General features: G+C 42.3%; 1 protein-coding gene across 1 annotated transcript in view; it reads left to right on the plus strand.

Annotated features, from left to right (window-relative positions):
- The window catches only part of LOC124795817 (peroxidase-like), a 285,537-nt gene extending 273,136 nt beyond the window's left edge, over window positions 1–12,401 (plus strand). The window contains exons 16-18 of the mRNA XM_047259901.1: window positions 1,431–1,600; window positions 3,835–3,943; window positions 11,541–12,401. Coding sequence (XP_047115857.1) covers window positions 1,431–1,600; window positions 3,835–3,943; window positions 11,541–11,691 — 430 coding nt within the window. The 3' untranslated portion in view covers window positions 11,692–12,401. The remainder of the gene's footprint in view (window positions 1–1,430; window positions 1,601–3,834; window positions 3,944–11,540) is intronic.
- Window positions 12,402–20,411: the final 8,010 nt, after the last annotated feature.

The following is a 20,411-nucleotide window of genomic DNA, read 5'->3' on the forward strand; positions in this document are numbered from 1 at the left end:
ACGGCTCTGAATCTTGTTGGTAACATATCAAATGAGCTTTCTGCTGATATTCGTCCCATTGGAAAATTGTTGTTTAATACTATTCACTCCTTTGTCGGCTGACTTCATGAGAATGATTTTTTTTCATCTGTCGCGAAACTGAGATGAATCATATATGTTTCATCTCGTAACGGGGTTCGAGCCCGGTGATTTAGTGCTGAAGTGTGTGCCTGGAAAGGTCGCGGGATTCAATCCCGGCTGGACCGCGGAATATTTCATTCTTCCATTTACCTAGCCTTTATTTGTCAATGATATGAAAATTCACGCGGAACAACAATTGGCTCGGATTGCAGGGTAAACTGCGGGTCCCCTTTCCCGCCGGGATTACTGTGGTGGATTACGGACACACAAGCTGCCAAAGTGGCATCCAACTACAAAATACTCAGTTGGATAATTTACTCAAGAGGGAGAGCTTCACACATTGAGCAAGTCAATAACGCGTTGATACACTTCTCGCCCTTACGCAAGCATTCGGCTTGACATTGACTGATAGAGTAGTTTGATGTCCTCCTCATGGATATCGTCCCAAATTCTGTTCGACTGGCACTTTAGATCGGATGAACGACCCTGCTCATAATGCTTGAAACGTTCTCAGCTGGGAGGCTATTCGGCGACCTTGCTGGCTAAGGTAGACAATTAATAGTAATGGGCGGACTTTATCTTGCTGAAATGTAAGCCCGAGATAGCTCGCCATAAAGGGCAACAAAATTGGGCGTAGAATATCATCGACGTACCGCTGTGCTGTAGTAGTGACGCGGGTGAGAACCAGATGTGTCCTGCTATGAAAAACATGTCACCCCAGACCACCGCTCCTGGTTGTCGGGCCGAATGGTGAGCGGCGGTCAGGTTGGTAACCCACCGCTGTCTGGGTCGTCTCCAGACACATCTCCGCTGGTCATCGGGTCTCATTTCGAAGCGAGGCTCATCACTGAAGACAAATCTACTCAATTCAATGAGATTCCGGGCCGAAAATGTGTCTGGAGAAGCATTTTAACAGAAAGGGCATCTACAGTGGTGACGCAACGTCTGTACCTAGCGCCGGCCGGAGTGACCGAACGGTTCTAGCCGCTACAGTCTGGAACCGCGCGACCGCTACGGTCGCAGCTTCAAATACTGCCTCGGACATGGATGTGTGTGATGTCCTTAGGTTAGTTAGGTTTAAGTAGTTCTAAGTTCTAGGGGACTGATGACCTCAACAGTTAAGTCCCATAGTGCTCAGAACCATCTGTACCTACACCGATGTTCTGCGGACTTTTCTTATACTTTTGACCTCGCATTGAAATTGCACTCACCCTTTCCGACAGCAGTGAAGGATTACACGCTTTTCAGTCCTTTTACCTTGCACCGATAATATTCTGCCGTGTCTGAGAGTGGTACTTTTGCGCCTGCAGACACCCGAGCGACGTGGATCTGTGGTCGGGCGGCCTGTCGGAGCAGCCACTGCCGGGCAGCATGGTGGGCCCCACGTTCGCCTGCATCATCGCCACGCAGTTCAGCTACTCCCGCCGAGGGGACCGCTTCTGGTACGAGCTGCCCAACCAGCCCTCCTCCTTCACGCCAGGTAAGCCTGCTCTGGTTTGTGCTAACGTGTCTGGTTCTTCCAGATCCACTCAGCCCGCTATCTTTGTCCAACAGAAGAGTTTATTTTGCAGTTAATTCGAGGCATTTAAGCATTTATTTATTTGATGGAAACCAAATGTTATGTTATTAGCGACGTTGAGTTTCATCCTATGTAACACACAGATTGCGAATAGGCACATTAACAAAGTCAGAGCATTCATTATAAATCCGAGTGAAGAAACTGTAGGTTTCTGTACGAATCAATAGGGGTCGAGATTCATTTCTAATGTACCAGGTGCTCCACGTAAAATGAACACCCATAATATTTCGAAAACAGTTAAACAGCAACAAATGTTTGCAGCAGATAATTCAGAAAGACTCGAATATTCTGTGTAGTAACTTTTTTTCTGCACATACGCAGAAGAAACTAATATTTAAAGCAACGATGTAATTTTCTGTAGTGTCAATCTTAACAGGACGAGTGAAGCAATAACTTACGAAAATGTTTCCGGTAACGACTTCCGGAAAAGTTGCCGGAAAATGTGATTACTGTGAGGCCTGCTTCCATTTCCAGTTCTAACTACGCTTAGAGTTACAGGCGGCCAGTTAATGCCTAACGTTTTAGTGCATTTCCCAGTTGTTATTTCGAAAAAGTTCACTGAAAACATTTGCATGTGTCATACTGTACTACTGATTTCATGATCAAATGCCATTTAAAATAAGCACAAAATATCGTAGTTTCTTCCTTATATTGGCAGATAAAAGTTATGGTACACTATGTGATCAAAAGTATCCGGACTCCTCCAAAAACATAAGTTTCTCATATTATTTTTATGACGCATTGTGCTGCCACCTAGTGCCAGGTACTCCATATCAGCTATCTCAGTAGTCATTAGACATCGTGAGAGAGAAGAATGGGGCGCTCCGCGGAACTCAAGGACTTCGAACGTTGTCAGGTAATTGGGTGTCACTTGTGTCATAAGTCTGTACGTGAGATTTCCACACTCTTAAACATCCCTAGGTCCACTGTTTCCGATGTGATAGTGAAGTGGAAACGTGAAGGGACAGGCACAGCACAAAAGCGTACAGGCCGACCTCGTCTGTTGACGTACAGAGACCGCCGACAGATGAAGAGGGTAGTAATGTTTAATAGGCGGACATCTATCCAGACAATTACACAGGAATTCCAAACTGCATCAGCATCCACTGCAAGCACTATGACAGCTAGGCGGGAAGTAAGAAAACTTCAGGCCAGCGTGTGGTTATTCTTTTCTTGTCTGCCGAAGGACAAACATCGGTAGGCATGTATCGGGGAATGAAGAATTCACTATTCATGATTACCAATATCACTGAAATTTTATCCCTATTCATCGTCATTTTGTGCTTCAGTTTCTTTTTATGTCTTTCTTATCTAAATCAAAAGACTGATCCATCTTATCAAAATTCTTCTCACTGCGCTGGCATGTCATCATACAAAATTCATACAAAATTTTTAAAATACTAAACAAACCGACATTTCGGCTGCTTTTGGAAGTCTTATCCACTTTTCTGTGTTTAGTTGAAACTTAATCAACATGAGTGTCTGATGATATAGCAACTACCGTCTAGTTGCAGGACCGAAAAAAAGCCTTACTATTACAGTTTTACTTTGTCTACTCAGACTTGTAAATTACTTTATTACTTTCAGTTACATCTTTCCAGGCCTCGGCTCATAGAATTTCAAATAGATTACTCTTCCTTCTTATTCTGCATTTTTTCTGGCTTTTGGTTGGGAGAGGAAAGAGGGTGGCAGGAGAATTAGGTCTATCTATGGATTTTTTTGTCACAAATAAAGCCTAGTGAAGTAAAGAAAATTAAAAGGTAATATCGATAACACCATATGACCCGTTTACAAACTCTACCTCTCCAGTATTACAGTTCTTGATACTTTCAACGTTCTCATGCTACGTATCATTGTCGATTGAGGCACAGTTAAGAAAGATAAGACTAATTATGCCAATCAATTGATAAAAGTTTGGTTCTTATTACGACAGAAGTTTGGCTGCTGTGAGGATAGTCTCTACTACTATTTCGTTGTGTATTTTTCAGCGGTGTATTTTGCAAAATAAATTAACAGTAATGCATCTTTGTTGAATGTGGAAATAGTCATTCAAATTATTTGTAGTGTCTTTTTTAACATTAGCCCTCAGCACCAAATAGAAAAAATCTAATTAGACTTATATGTTTGTTTTCCAGAGCAACTGCAAGAAATTAGAAAAATTAAGCTGTCTAGAGTGGTTTGCGATAATACAGATCTCATCGACACCATACAGATCTATCCTATGGTGCTGCCTGATCATGAGATGTAAGTATTTGTTTTAAGAATGCGTGCTATCTGTTGATAACGAAGTCACATGTGTTTGTGTCGTATGAAATATTTTTATATTATTTATTATAATTTATTTTTTATTTATTATTATTTCTATTATATATTATTATTATTAGTTTTTTATTATTTTGTACTAACCCAGACGAAAAAGTTTCTGGAATCACTGATTCCTTGATCACCCTGCTGTTCTTCATTCAGAAATGTACTTGCACTAACGCTTTTAGGGCCATGTGAATGTGTCACTACACTGCTATTACTGTACGACACAGACACCAGTTTCACTGTTCACCCGCTCTGTAACCCGATATTGTTCAGTCATCAGTGCTGAAACTATCCGCCCCCGGTAGCTGAGTGGTCAGCGCGACAGAACGTCAATCCTAAGGGCCCGGGTTAGATTCCCGGCTGCCTCGGAGATTTTCTCCGCTCAGGGACTGGATGTTGTGTTGTCCTAATCATCATCATCATTTCATCCCCATCGAAGCGCAAGTCGCCGAAGTGGCGTCAAATCGAAAGACTTGCACCCGGCGAACGGTCTATCCGACGGGAGGCCCTAGTCACACGACATTGCTAAAACTACTGCAAACATATGAAACGGCGTCGGTCGTAACTCACTGTGCTACTAATTTTGTGCAGATACTGCGAACTACATGACCATGGCATTTTGCTGTATGCACTTTATTGTTGACACAAATAATGCGGGAGGTATAACCTTCTGAAGAAGGACACTAAGCGCCCGATATCGGCGATGAAATTAAGTTTGTTTTATGCAACTAGTTGCTAATTATTTCATTATTCCCCCCCCCCCTTACACATTCACTGTCCTATCAAAGTGTTTATTTTAGAGAGGCGAACACTGAATAATTATACCAAAATTATTGATGCCAATTTAGGCCTTCTTTTCATTACTTCCCCAGAATTTTCCTTATAAGTCAAAGTTGCGCCTGCAAGTGATTTGATGTGGCCGTGCCAAACCATATTTTCTTCGTAACATTAGATGTTTGAGTTGTGTGGTTTCTTTCTGCGGCCTACCAGTAATAATATAGATGTGTGGTGTCTGTTCTTTCGTACAGGTCCGTAAGAACAGACACCACCCATTGATATAATTGATTAGCCTAGACCGGCAATGGATGCACCTTCTTCACTGTGAATACACAAGTACGTCCGACCTTCTGCGAGAATCTCAGAGCAGCGAGCATGGAGGAAATGGAAGGGGACTGCGAATGGGTGGCGCTCGGTGGGAGACTGGTCGACCGCAAGGCGTTTCGAGATGGTCCACGCAGTTGAAATGAACATTATGTCACGGTTGGCGCATTGCTTAACGCGCCTGTCTAGTAAACAGGAGATCTCAGGTTCGAATCCCAGTCTAGCACACATTTTCACTCGATGCCGCTGATTCCGTGTAATGTCCCGATGCAGCTGACATCAGCAATCCCTTCCCTTTCTTTTCCTTTCTCCGCCCTCTTCAAAGTACATACACCAGTAATTCTGTGCTGTTACGCTGCTGTATAGTTCCTCCTACTAATTTGCATCAGCATGTTGCGTTCACGTTTAGTCTGACATCCTGTGACTCCAGCGAATGCAGAAGGACCCAGAGAGTGGTGGCGATATTTAATTGCCCGACGACCAGAAGGGAGAGGGGAAAACGGACAGAAACTTCTCGGGTCGCGAGTGTTTGTGATATTATTTCAGTGATAAGAAAATCGCTTCAAATTTAGGAAGAACTTTGCCATGAGCCTACTTACCAGTAACACGTTGCCGCACCTTTGGGCTGGATGTATGCACTCATTCGGTTGGAAACAGCGTCATGAAGACGTTGTATCCTCTTCTGGGGCAAGCTGGACCACAACTGTTGTAACCGGATCCCTGATGTTCTGGATACTGGATCTGGACCAAAGCTGACGTCCGAGCTGGTCCCACATACTCGTATGTGGCGACAGATCTGGGTACCTCGCTGGTCACAGGAGTACTTCAACATCACGCCGACAGTTCACGCAGACACGTGCCACATGTTGACGAGCGTTATCCCGTTGAATAACGGCACAATGGTATTGATGCATGGGAGGTAACTCATAGGACACACGATTTCCGTGACGTATCATTCTGTCACCTGAGCTCCCTCACTCAGTATCAGCTGTCACCTGCAGTCTTATTAGATGCTCCCCACATCATGGTGCCATGAGTACCAATGCATGGAATCTCTCCCCAGATCACCCCTGCCGCTGTACTGGCCGACGATAGTCCTCCATGGTAGTGCAGAATCCGACGCCATCAGCGATCCATGCTTTCCCATCACGACATCACTTCAGACGCAGCCGTTTGTGTTGCAGTGCCAATGGCCGCCTAAGTATGGGACGGTAATTTCTCTAGTCCGGCTGCTGTTACTCTGCTACCAATGGTACAGAAGACATAACGTTACAAGAAGTCCAGCACTGGTTCTCAGATGCCAGACGTAGATAGGAAGGAGCCTCGATGTGCTCACCACTGCGATCCTCCCCTGTGGTGGTCATACGTCGTCGACCAGAACCTTGTGGACGAATATGGGTGCCCTCACGTTCGCTCACCGTAGAATGACAGGCCGTTGTCAAATCAGAGTGCGCCACATATCTGGATATTGCGCGAATCGACCAGCCGCCCAAATGGAGACCCACAGTGATCCATCTTTCAAACTCTGTCGGTTCTTGATAGCGCTGTCTTCCACTAGTACGTGGCATCTCCGTGTTCACAGTAGTCACTCAACATCTGACGCTGTTCACGCCCCTTATATACCCTACCAGGCCTGGTAACAATACTAAACACGAACAGTACTAATGCACTCTGATGGGAGTCCAGCATGTCACAGAGAATTGTAGCTCTAATCGTGTACATACCTGCCGATGGCGCGTATGTGTAGGAAGTTACATTGACATCTGACTATGTCTTCTGGGCGCCTCATGTATTGTGAGGCAGTGCATCTTGATGAAGGAAAGCTGCTGTCTTAGTTGGTAATGACTGATGAAATAAGGTAGATCGTACATCGTTACTGAAGTCTTCGCCAGCTAGTTATGGAATACCACTTTAACCTCGATTTATGAGCCTGGTCTTTGAGTTGGGAAACTGAGAATGTATATTGCGGCCCAAGACGGTACAGACTCTATTCAACGGTACTGATTTGAGGTCACGTTACTTGGGGTAGTAGCGTTCACACTCTACTACGTTTTCGGTCATCGAATTAGCCTCCATCTTGATTTCCACATTCTAAGAGGTTTGTGATAATGATTTGCCTACTCTTTGTCAGACTGCGACATCATAATTTATGGTAAGCTAACATTCAATGAAAAAAGTAGACTTTCGTGAAAAGTCTTTTAAATTTTCCCACTGTTACCAAAGAAGGTAATCACTTGTATGTTACAGAATCGTCAGAAGAGAAGCTATGTGCTGCTCAAATACTGGACAGTACTTTCAAACACGAGGTGTTTATGCTTTCAAACGCAAGGTTTTTTTACAGCATCTCACCGATAGTCTTTTGCGATCGATAGACGAGAACAGATGGTAATTTTTTGTTGCAAAATACGTTTTTTAAGCAGTCGTTTATGAGTTTGAGACAGCGGTAAGGTTCTGAGGAATGTACACAAAAAGCACTATACGACAGGCAGTTTCGAATAAGTTTAAAACAAGGCTTCAGAGTACGCGCTTAGCTTCATTACATGCTTCACACCTAAACAGCGACGACCGTCCGACTCTGTCGAGCATGGCAGGATTGTGCTTTTATGCCGCGAAAAGCATCACTGATTTGGCCAGTCAGCTCAGCGTTGGCGGCAGCAGGACTAACGTACACCACTCTTTCGTCCTGTTCACAGAAAATAAAAACCAGGGGCGTCAAATCAGGCGAATGTACTGGACACACTACAGGTCCTACCTCACAAAACCAATGTTCCCAAATATCAATTGCCAGATGCGCTCCAGCAGCTGCGCGGGGTAGCCGTGAGGTCTTGGGCATCTTGTCACGGTTCGTGTGGCTCCCCCCCCCCCCCCCCCCTCGGAGGTTCGAGCCCTCCCTCGGGCATGTGTGTGTGTGTGTGTGTCTTGTCCTTAGCGTAATTTATTTTAAGTTAGATTAAGTAGTGCCTAAGCCTAGGAACCAATGACCTCTACAGTTTGCTCCCATAGTCCTTACCATAAATATCCAATTTTTTCCACTCCAGCATCAACGCTGAAATGGGCTGAGGCTCCAGTTGGATAAGTATGATATTCAGAAACAGACATTCACGAATGGTACAGTAAAGGGTGGAAATAACAGTTGTTCAAGACGTATGCTCTGCCACACACCGAAGGTTGCTTGTGGAGTGTAGATGTAGATGTATAATTTTTTCACGACACTCTGACCCAGCTTTCTGAGCTGTGTGGAAATCCGGCTATTCAGTGTGGCCCACGAACATTTGTAACAACTTTAGAAGGATTGTAAAGGGTGTCTTGAGAAACAATTCGAGTATATGAGACTATGTCCGGAAACATAATCCAGTGACTGTACAGAGCGTCGAAGCTATAGGCGCTAGTATCTGCAACTAGGCCAACACTTCGGCAGCAAACGTGACTTTGTACGCTAACGGACAGCAGACAGAAAGTCTCGCAATGTTGTTTGTTATTTAGTGATCGCTATGATTGCCACGATAGTCAGAGGAGAAGATGTAGCTTCATACTAGACAGGCCTTGTTTCCTACGAATGCGATGATCTATTGCCTACATAGATGAGAGTTTTGCACACAGATTTCCATCCGCCATTTATTTTTCTCCCGGAACCCCGTAACATCGTCTGTGTTTTTCGGTACACAGGAGAAAAATAAACTGCAAAAGGAAAGCCGTGTCTGAGACCATCATCGACCAAGGCAACAGACCCTCCCACCTGTTGTGTCCTGCCCACTCGTCTCTTATAGGTAGCCTAAAGGATGCTGCTTTCTCGGATAGCTATACAACAGTTCAAGCAAATCACATTAATGGTTTCTATTACAATAAAGTAGATTGACAATACTTTGAGTCGCAAGCGGCGATATGCAAATAATCAATGTCCTTTGCTATATGCAGTGTCCATGCAAGCAACTGTATAAATATTAATTTTAATAATGAGCAGCCTCAGTTGCACAGTTTACCTAGAATTTACCTAGGTTTCAGTAGGGATAACCCAACCTTCTTCAGAATAACAGAATCCACCGTTTGTCTATAGTGGACATCGTCAAGCCAAAACTACAAACCCATAAATCATCGTCACACTGGTAAAGCTTATCTCAGAGATAAGATACAGTCTGACAATAATTTATGGATTAGTAGTTTTAGCTTGACGATGTCCACTATAGACAAACGGTGGATACTGTTATTCTGAAGAAGGTTGGGATTTCCCGACTGCCGGCCGCGGTGGTCTAGCGGTTCTGGCGCTGCAGTCCGGAACCGCGGGACTGCTACGGTCGCAGGTTCGAATCCTGCCTCGGGCATGGGTGTGTGTGATGTCCTTAGGTTAGTTAGGTTTAAGTAGTTCTAAGTTCTAGGGGACTTATGACCTAAGATGTTGAGTCCCATAGTGCTCAGAGCCATTTGAATCATTTTTTTTCTATTTCCCGACTGAAACCTAGGTAAATTCTAGGTAAACGGTGCAACTGAGGCTGCGCATTATTAAAATTAAAATTAAAATCCATGCGAGCAATTAATATAAGGCACAAGTCTCAGTATAACAGTTAGGATGAAGTCCGGGTCTACTAGTGTCCGTCTTCTACTGTCCGGCCGAGACTGGCAGGAGCGGCGCCTATATTCTCTTCGTATAGGGGCAGCTCCTGTCCTGGTGCGATCCTAGTCAGCGTACTATTGGCTGACGTCTTCTCAGAGCCTTCTCTGCTCTTGCGTTCTTTCTCTTCGTGCCGGCCGGAACACCACTCGTAGCAAATAAAGTCTGTCAAGCAGTAGCTAGCTCCATTTTCTTCTCTGACTATCGTGGCAATCAGCTGCGATCACTAAATAACTGACAACATTGCGAGAGTTTCCGCCTATAGTCCGTCACCATACAAGGTCATATTTACTGCTGAAGGCGTAGCCTATTGCCGGGCGCCAAAGCCTGTAACTTCAACGTAAAATAGCGTCGTTGAACGACGTTTCTGACCACAGGCTCCTATCCTAGATTTTCCTCGATTTGGTCCTCAAGACACCCTCTGCAGCCCCTCGAAGTTTGTTAAGACATCCTGTAAAAGATCATTTTTGGAAGGTGGCTACCAAAAGTTGTCCAGTAATGCATAAAATGCGTGTTTGACCATCAGCTGCTCTTATTTTAAACTCAAATATTGACCGGTTTCATCCACAGATTGTTTTCACGGATTCTATCCAAAAGCCGGTAGCGGTGGCCGAGTGGTTCTAGGCGCTTCAGTCCGGAACCACGCGACTGCTACGGTCACAGGTTCGAATCCTGCCTAGGGCATATATGTGTGTGATGCCCTTAGGTTAGTTAGGTTTAAGTAGTTCTAAGTTACAGGGGAGTGATGACCTCAGATGTTAAGTCCCATAGTGCTCAGAGCCGTTTAATTTCTATCCAAAGATATCAAAAAGTCACATGTAGCATACAGGATATATTACTAATTCTTTTCGAAGGAAGTGCAAAATATACATGAATACTTACAGGGTTAAAACAGTTTAAGCCACAACGTCAAATCTGTCATTGTTTAAATAATGGCCATGTCTCATATGTAGAGTATTTCATGAATCCCATTATATGACACAGGACTTTTAGATAATAACAAGCGTAAACAGAGCAGTACTGGAGAGAAGATCAGAAGCATAAGCATTACAATTGTGCAAAATATTGAGGAGTTGGTCAAAGATATTTAGAAAGTATTTTCGTCATATGGTATAAAAATATTTAAATGACAAGTTTCTTGCTAAATGCAGAGTACTGGACTATCTTTAGTGAACAACATTGGTATAGTTTCGCAAGTAAACAGAAAACTAAGTTGCTATCCCCAAACATAGAATAAATCGATTTTACAATATAAGGTAGAAAACATTACAGAACCCTAATGTTGAATAGTATTATAATCATCGCATACACCCCATGAAAAGTATATGAGCAAACGTCAGTTGTATCATAAACGTAATGAAAATAGTATTGAAACTTTTATTATTACGATTATCAATCATTATTAATTATATCATATATTACACGTAATTTTTTTGTATCTTTGGATAGAATCCGTGAAGGTGGCCTGTGACTAAAACCGGTCGATATTTGCGTTTGAAATAGAAGCAGCTGATGCTCAACCATGCATTTTATACCTTATATAAGCGTGACATAACGCAGGGGCAAGAAGCTGCAGTTCCATCGCGCAGTTCTGACACTACAGATGTGGCATCTAAACTGGCGTGGCATGGTACCAGAATCACTTCATAACGGCTATAATAGACTACTGTTAGATGCCATTGTTGGCAGCGACCAGATAGAAAACACTAATGGCCTGGAGTCTACCAACTCCTATCAGCTTGTTGAGGTCGTTGTGGATAAACTATAGCAGTTTTACACGCGAACGAGCACTTACTTCGCTAACACCAATCTTTTTGTCGCCAGCAACCCACGAGTGCCCTGCCGCAGCGGAGTCATCCCAAGCATCGACCTCACCAAGTGGGCAGAGTTCGCTGTGCCTTCGGCGCCGGCAGCCACCTACGTCAGCAACATCGCCTCCGTGTTCGACGTGCTCGGCAGGAGGAAGAAGAAGTAAAGCAGAAGTGGCGGCTAATCCAGAATGTACTGGTGTCTGGTGAGCACCGGCAATCTCCGACTTACTCGAACAGATGACGGGGATCACGAACCGCTGCTAGGGGGCTGCGCATCAAACAGGATCTTGGGCCAGCTACGTCGATAGCCACGCCGTCGAAGGTTGTGCCAGTGCCAACTCGTGCAACCTTTCTTATCTCCCAAAGTACCAACCACTCGACAGCGCCTGGTGTATGCCGGTCACATGCAGCGGAATTCTCAATCTGCACGTACTCTTTCAGAATGCAGTGTTTACAAGTGACAAGTGAAGTTCGACAGTAAACTGTGGTTGAAAACTGCAACAAACAAAACACGAACGGTCGTAAGGCAGTATGCTAGTGGCTGCTCAAGGACCAATTAGGTCTGTGTAATAAACTATTTTGTTAAGTTTCTTCTCGTTACTATTTCAAGAGAGTATTCATTGCTCCGTTTACAGTATGCCATAATCGTCTATTGCAGTGTGTCGACTTTGGCTCAACGATTTGTTCCTTCTTAAAGATTACATATCCCCCATTTCATTTATAAATCATCCCTAACTTTCAAAACAATCTTAAGAATCTCAAGCGACTGTGGACGCTTACATATTACATTTAATATTCAACCATCATCTTCTGTGAAGCAAGATATTAGTCATGTCAGTCTTCGCAACTGCTACGACTAACGGCAAAGTGTATTGTGTCAAAACTCCAAATTGTGCTACGTTTGACAATTCCCAAGAACTATTTGTAAAATACCTTTTGGGGTTATAAGAAAATATTTATTTGGCTTCAGTAACATTACACAGCTGTTGTGACATGCTCTGACAGATAATGTATAATCATTCCATACTAATACCATAAGGTCTTGGTTTCTTGTATCATAAAACACCCTAGAGGTAGTTATATATTTTTGTATGTCTGTGTATGTAAACGAATAATTAACGAACGAACTGTAATATACTCGTATGTTAAGTTGTTTATATAGTTACAATATCTGTAAACAAACTGTATATAAGAATCGGATGCAGAACCTTTGGTGTCAGCATGTCAAACATAAGTTTATCCTTTTTTTATCGCTTATACATAATTTGAGTATTAAATTCCTTATATTTATTATATTTAATGATGTTCTTTTTATTAATAACAACCTCCTAAACTGAAATGAAATGTTGACAATTATTAAAAACACTAGTAGTTCAGTTACTGTTTTATTCGAAGCAGAAACACGACACGTTTTATGAGCAAGCTTCATCATCAAATGTCACGTTATCTTTAGATGTAATTAAAAAGCGTGATGCTACATTGTCTGAACTACACGTTCAGCAACATTTCTAGCATGTAGTCGTACATAACTCTGAACAGAGAAATGACGACTGTCTACTGAATGCAGGCACGTGTTACTGAACATTAAGTTCTCTCTGATATTGCATGATACAACGCCCTGAAATATATTGTGAAGCAAGCAATGTTCAATCATAGAAAAATTATCGAGCAGTGTTAATGCATTTTCAGGTTGAAAACTAACGGTATGTTTCTCCATCATTATTCATATTTTCTTGAAAATGAACTTTCAGCTAACTTTGGTCGCTCCAAGTCTTTATAAACAGTCCGTGACATAGAATTTCTTCAGTTATTTGTGTTGGCTCTCGATAGATGTGACTCGGAAGGCATCCTATCTGTTTATACACATATCACCGCTGCATCTAGCAACCTATCCTGGGAGACAAAGCACTTCATTCTCTTCCAGCATTGACGTCTGGCTCTCTTAACTATCAGGGAAGGTGCTAAGTCAGGCTGATAGTTATAAATGTATCGCTAACCATACCTCGCTGGAATTCTCTCGTATTTATAAGTAAACATTGCTATATTGTCTCATTACTTAACACGTATAGAACAAACCGAAAAACAACACAGCGAAAGTTCCTTTACGCCTGTCTCTTATTTGATGATGTTTTCGTAGATCTAATATATTTTTTGCCCATATCTCTCGTTCAACTCTGGATCAGCTAATTCGTATACATTTTCAACAGGTTTGCCAGCAAATTTGAATATTCCTTCATACAAGCCAAAAAACGTTTCGATCTGTCCTGCTTCCTCACAGCATTCGTTACGGCTATCTGCTCTCGAATTCAGAACTCTGTGTGCTTTATTTTTGTGTCATGTCTCCTTTTCCTTCGAGCTTTCTCCTGATTGTTGCTCTTACATTCTCAATTAAACCTTTTCTTTGTTGTGATAATTCCACATTCTCTATAATCAAATTGGGTATTACTTCTCCTTTCATTACTAAATGATGTGTGCTTTCATGTGCTGTGCAGTTGATTACGTTCTTGAATATATGAAAACATTTTCCCCAGGGGTTGTATGTAGTAATTTTATGTCAAAATATGCTAATTTACTTTTCCACTCTCTGAACACTGCAGACCATTCTCTCGTAGTATGGTTTTTGGTGAACCCTCTTCGGCGACATATTTGTCCACCTTCGTCACAACTGCTTTTCCCTTCACTTTACCGATTAGTTATAATTTTATGAGCTTAGTAAAGACATCAAACATAATGAAACTGTATCATCCTCCTTCAGTAGCTCTGGGTAGCGGAACTTAATGTGCTGAAATGTTTTGCATGTTCCCTTGGATAGCTTTATTCATACTTTTCATCCTTTGACAGCTGGTTGTTCTTCTTCCCGTGTTCTTGAAAATGACGGTTTCTTCTTAACTGTTGTAAACATTTTTACTGCGCATTCCAAAGGGACAATGTCTGAGTATGTAGTTCATTAATTTGCCATAAACTCAGGTCAACCAATTTTCCAGTGTGAATCATCCTACCTTCCCCTGGATAGGATTCATTTTTGACTAAGATAATACTCTTGTATTTTTTATCTTCTTGTTCAACTTTAGCTCGTATTGGTTCCAAATATGGATTTTCCTCTCGCAGCTAGTGTAAACTTTTGCGTATGGTTTTAATCTCAGCTCCTTGCAGTATACTCGTACCTTTGATATATACATAATTCTGTATATTCCTTTTGATTTCATTAACTTTTCTTTCTGTTTCATTTCTATGAGCATTTAGGAAAGTGTGTCTGTTATCACTTCTGCTCTTGTTTCATGTATCTTATAACAATATCAAATTGCTGTAGAAGCATTGACCACCAGGTCAATCTATCATGTAGCAGTCTGCCCCGCTTCAGATATATTAAAGCTTTTCGTCAGTTATAATTATTTTATGGCGTTCCTAAACATAGTAAATAAACTTTTACAGTCTCCAAACAATTGCTAGAGCTTTCTTTTCAGAGATGTTGTAACTCTTTTTGCTGTTTTCCAACCCACAGCTAATGAAGGGCGTTCCTCTCTGTTGTTTTCCTCTATCTTCCACTATTTCTTGAAACAAATGGCATCCTGTCCCTTTATCGTTTGTATCAGAGGCATGAACATTTAACGTAGTGCAATATTTGAGAGATGGCTAACGTTTCCTTGATTAGTTCATACACTCGTTGGCATTCAGTTATCCACATCTAGATGCTACTCTTCTCGCACAGCTTCGCTGAGTTTGGACCATTCAACACTTGACTAAGAATGAATTTATGATATTGATTTCAGTTTCTTTTTCTTTCTTGGAGGAGTTGCTTGCTTGATGGCTTTTATTTTCTCTGGGACAGGTTAATTACTTTCTGCGGTATGTAGTGTCGTAAAAACTTGACCCTTTCCAGTAAAAAATTCAGATTCTGCAATTTTCAAAGCCATTTGGCTCTGAGCACTATGCGACTTAACTTCTGAGGTCATCAGTCGCCTAGAACTTAGAACTAATTAAACCTAACTAACCTAAGGACATCACACACATCCATGCCTGAGGCAGGATTCGAAACTGCGACCGTAGCGGTCGCTCGGCTCCAGACTGTAGCGCCTAGAACCGCACGGCCACTCCGGCCGGCTTTCAAAGCCATTTCTGCTCAAATGTGTGAAGTGAATAGTTCTTCTCGTATCTTGCAGGTTCTTCCTGAGATCAGCTTGGTTATCAGAATTTCATCCAGCGTTGTTATGAATGCAGGCATAGACACACACATTATGAATGGTATACAATCTTAAATCGATAATTTTTCCCATTGAAAAGAAATGCCGTGTACTTTCGATTTTCTTTTGCCAAGGGCTGCTGTCAGTATCCACATATTAAATCATTACACGTCATATACATATATTGAACTTCGTTAAATACGTGCGTTATTTCTGACATACTATCTGGTTTCGGTCTTTATGAACTAGTCGAGATGTTGTGCGTCTAACGTTACTCACACAATTCCATTGCATTTGTTTGCAGCAGTCAACAGTTTTTTCTTTTTTTTTTGTAGGCCGAATTACCACATTCATACCACACTGTTCCAATTTGCTGAGTTCTTCTATTACTGCAGTCCTTTTGGTTGATACGGTTTCACTACAAACTGTAAACGATGTTTCACTTTAAGCATATATTCATACTACATATGATCCTAGGTTGGTCTGAAAAAACTGCTTATATTTAGTTACTAACGTCTGGAACAACTCTCTTTGTTTGGTGATAATATTTTCAATGCTGTTCACCTCTTCCATTATTTGCTCCTCCACTGTTCTGCTGCTTGTTGCTGCCCCACTGTTGCAGCACGCTTCTTGCTCTTTTCAAATTCATTCCATTCGCACTCTCTCAGTGTTAACTGACACATTCGTACTTCCTCTTTTGCTACATCTCTGTAGAAGAGTATTCTTTCTGTACAGCATTTCTTGTAAACTCTACATATTTCGATCCACAGTCTATTTTAGCTTCATACTTGCTTAGCGTCTCCATTTCAAGAACAATGTCAACATTAATATCAGGTACTGCTAAAGACTAGTGTTACACTTTGAAGTTTCCTAGATTGATGGTTAAATAAACTTGCTTCGTTACTGGTTTAGTTAGTGCTCCTGTGGTGCCTTCAGTTCTGACTTCAGACACTGGCATCGTTACCATCTTACTGCTGAGATGGCTATAACAGTACTGCCACTGTCTACAAGAGTTGTTCCCTGTATTCCACTTCATCTCTATTAAAGACTGAAAACTATCATCAATCTCCGCATTGTTTTAATCACTCTTAATAAACATTCCTTTTCTTCTTTATGTTTACACATTGTTAGCATTTCCTGTTTGCTGTTTTCTTCTTCGGTTTGTTTAAAACTGGTTCTGATACGTATGCCAGTACTTTGTCTGGATAGTGGCTAACTCCATAATTTTCTTTTCCTTCGAATTTACCAGTATTCTGTGATTCTTTCAATTATGCTGCGAATAACGTCAGGTTATCATTCTCATTCGACTCAGTTCATGCCAGTTTGAAAATTCTTTGCTCCTTTCAACTTTACAATGTTTTGCATTAACTGCTACTTCATATTCTTCTTCTCCTACATCCTCCAGACTGCTGTTCGTCCCTTACCTTGTCTTTTCCTCCTCTTTACTTTGATCCTCTTAACAGTCTCAGCTCCTTTCTCCCTACCATCTTCCTCCTCTTCTCATTCTGTTTTCTCCTTTCATTTCTAGTCCTCTGTCTCCACTTATTCCTCTTTACCAAAATCTTCTCCTTTTTCGTCGTTTACATCCTCTTGCTTCTCATTATCGTCGCTCTCCTCCCTTTCTCTATCATCCACTGCACGTGTCTCGCCTTCTTGAGCTTCTTCCTCCTCCCAAAACTATCTTCTTCTCACTATTCTTCTGTTTCAGCATCTTCTTCCTCTCCTTCCAGTTGGTTGGCATGTTCGTCATATTTCTCTTCTGTTTCCTCATCAGTAGCTTCTGCTCCGATACCTTCTTCATGTTTGACCACCAACAGAATTGATGGTCTTCAGATCTCTACCTTCACTTCATTTTGGGCATTGCGTATTACTTTCATGTTTACCCTCCTTCAGCTCCAACCTCCTTTTCTGTAAAGTTTCGAGCTGCAATGACTCTGCCTCCCACGGATTTTAGTGTTTGTTACTGCATCTATCCAATTCCATATGCTCCGCGTCTTGTTCTGTGTTGTCTTGAGTGGCGTTACATCGATTAGCGTCAGTACTGTATCGCAAGTGGGCTGTTTTGCTTGTCTTGCGGTGTTTTCCGTTGGTTTAGCCATGGTAATGTCTTCCTGTGTTTTGCGATTGTTATTTTTTCTAGTCTAGCCATTCATATAGTTCAGTTTCAGCACTAAGTTGTTATAGAAGTGTGATTCCGCTCACCCTGCTCTCCTCAGAAAACATCTTCATCCTTCCAGGTTCCTCCACAAACCCCATTTTGTACTCTTGTCAGCAATTTCGCCAGTAATGCTGAAAGGAAGGAAGAAGTAAGAATGGGTTTAACATCCTATCTTCTTCCATCAAACTGCTGACCACAACTACTGCCTTCATTTTATCCCAGTGTTACTTCCTGGCAGATATAACTGTGTGGTGCAACGTGACACAGACCCAAGACCTTTGCCTTTCACGGGCAAATGCTCTACCGGCTGAGCAACCCAAGCATGATTCACGACCTGTTCTCACAGTTTTACTTCCGCCAGTACCTCGTCTCCATCCATTGTATTCCTATTCCTCCATAGTGTTTCCATAATTTCTATGGGGTGTAGAGACCCTCCTTATCTAAATTCTATGTTTTTGAACTCTGCTTTCTGACCATGCCACTAAAAATTCTCTTGCTGAGCCTCACACACGATAACATTTTCGAGATCGGCTATCTTATTTATTTCCTGTTCTACTACAGTTGTTTGTGTCTGCTTCTTTTCTACCTTGGTCTTTGTGTCCTCCTTTCCTTCTACACATTTTACCTGTTCTGCTACCTTGGCTTACACCTGCTCTGTACAATTGCAATTCTTTTCTCAATTGTCTGTTCCGTCTGTTCCTTTACAGTTTCGATTTTCATATCAAATTCTTATCTCACACTTTTAAACTCTTTCTTTAGGCCTAATTCAACTTTAGCATTGACACCTTGTAACTTAGTCTGGTTTTCATGTGGTCTTACCTATTAGTTGACTTTGGTTTGCTTGCGTTTCCGCTTCTAGCTTGTTTTGGCCTGGATTTACTTCGGTTCTCAATTCTACTTTGAGTTTTCTCTGTCCAGCCAGCGTTTCAGTTTTCAGCTCGGCTTCTATTTTTGTTTCTGTCGTAATCAGCTTCTCTAATTTAATTCCAGTTGCTTCCATTTTGCTTTCTAATCACTTCATCGTATTAAATAGTTCACAGAGTATAAGACTGGTATTCATTTCTCCTGATGGACCTGCCTATGCTGTAGTATTTGAAGCTGCTATGTCATCTGTCCTTTCCTCTTACTATACTGTACTACTTCTGACTACTTGCTCGGTCATTTCATTAACTGGTGATATCTTGATGCCTTTTAATCTAGCTTGTGCCCTAGTAAGAATAAACTGTCAAGTAATCGGTATCCCTCATCCAAAAACTGCTGAACTCGTCAATACTGGCGCTGTCAAGTGTCTAGATTGATACTTTCACCTAACCTCATTACTCCACTTGCCAATGACTGGTGACATAATTCCACTTAGGCATGCACATACACATAATCACATTCAACAAGTACAAATATAAAACCATAGTAATATTTATACAGGGTGATTTTTTCCACCGTGTACAGGCTCTAGGAATTGATAAGTGAGAGGATATGGAACAAGAAGGGGCTACTGAACTTCATCGTTTTCATGCTAGAGACCTTTTTCAATCATATTTCGTTACAGAGACCGCGGTCTAATACACGCTTTACCATGCAGCCGCAGTTACAGTACGCTTGGTTTCCTCCTAGAGGGTGGTATTGTTCCTTTTACGTCATGCCCTAGCGCCCTCTCCTCCCATAGTAATTGGTAATGTTGTGTCCGATTCAGTTCTCTTGCTGATTCACCTTGTAGTGGATGTGATACAGCGTTGTACACAATAGTTCCGTATTCGAATCGCGAGCTTGCCGGCATGGTGTTTCCTTACAGAAAGGAAAACGGCAATGGGCGGAGGGCAGCAAGGTAGTATCAGGAGACCTACCCCACCGACAACAAACACAGAATTCAATGTTTGCAACAGTGTTTCGCCATGAGACAGATGGGGCCACCTTTACGCAGAGTGGTATTTTCAACTTTCATAATACACTCCTGGAAATTGAAATAAGAACACCATGAATTCATTGTCCCAGGAAGGGGAAACTTTATTGACACATTCCTGGGGTCAGATACATCACATGATCACACTGACAGAACCACAGGCACATAGACACAGGCAACAGAGCATGCACAATGTCGGCACTAGTACAGTGTATATCCACCTTTCGCAGCAATGCAGGCTGCTATTCTCCCATGGAGACGATCGTAGAGATGCTGGATGTAGTCCTGTGGAACGGCTTGCCATGCCATTTCCACCTGGCGCCTCAGTTGGACCAGCGTTCGTGCTGGACGTGCAGACCGCGTGAGACGACGCTTCATCCAGTCCCAAACATGCTCAATGGGGGACAGATCCGGAGATCTTGCTGGCCAGGGTAGTTGACTTACACCTTCTAGAGCACGTTGGGTGGCACGGGATACATGCGGACGTGCATTGTCCTGTTGGAACAGCAAGTTCCCTTGCCGGTCTAGGAATGGTAGAACGATGGGTTCGATGACGGTTTGGATGTACCGTGCACTATTCAGTGTCCCCTCGACGATCACCAGTGGTGTACGGCCAGTGTAGGAGATCGCTCCCCACACCATGATGCC

Source organism: Schistocerca piceifrons, chromosome 1 (genome assembly GCF_021461385.2).
Source record: "Schistocerca piceifrons isolate TAMUIC-IGC-003096 chromosome 1, iqSchPice1.1, whole genome shotgun sequence".
Taxonomy (NCBI): Eukaryota; Metazoa; Arthropoda; class Insecta; order Orthoptera; family Acrididae; genus Schistocerca; species Schistocerca piceifrons.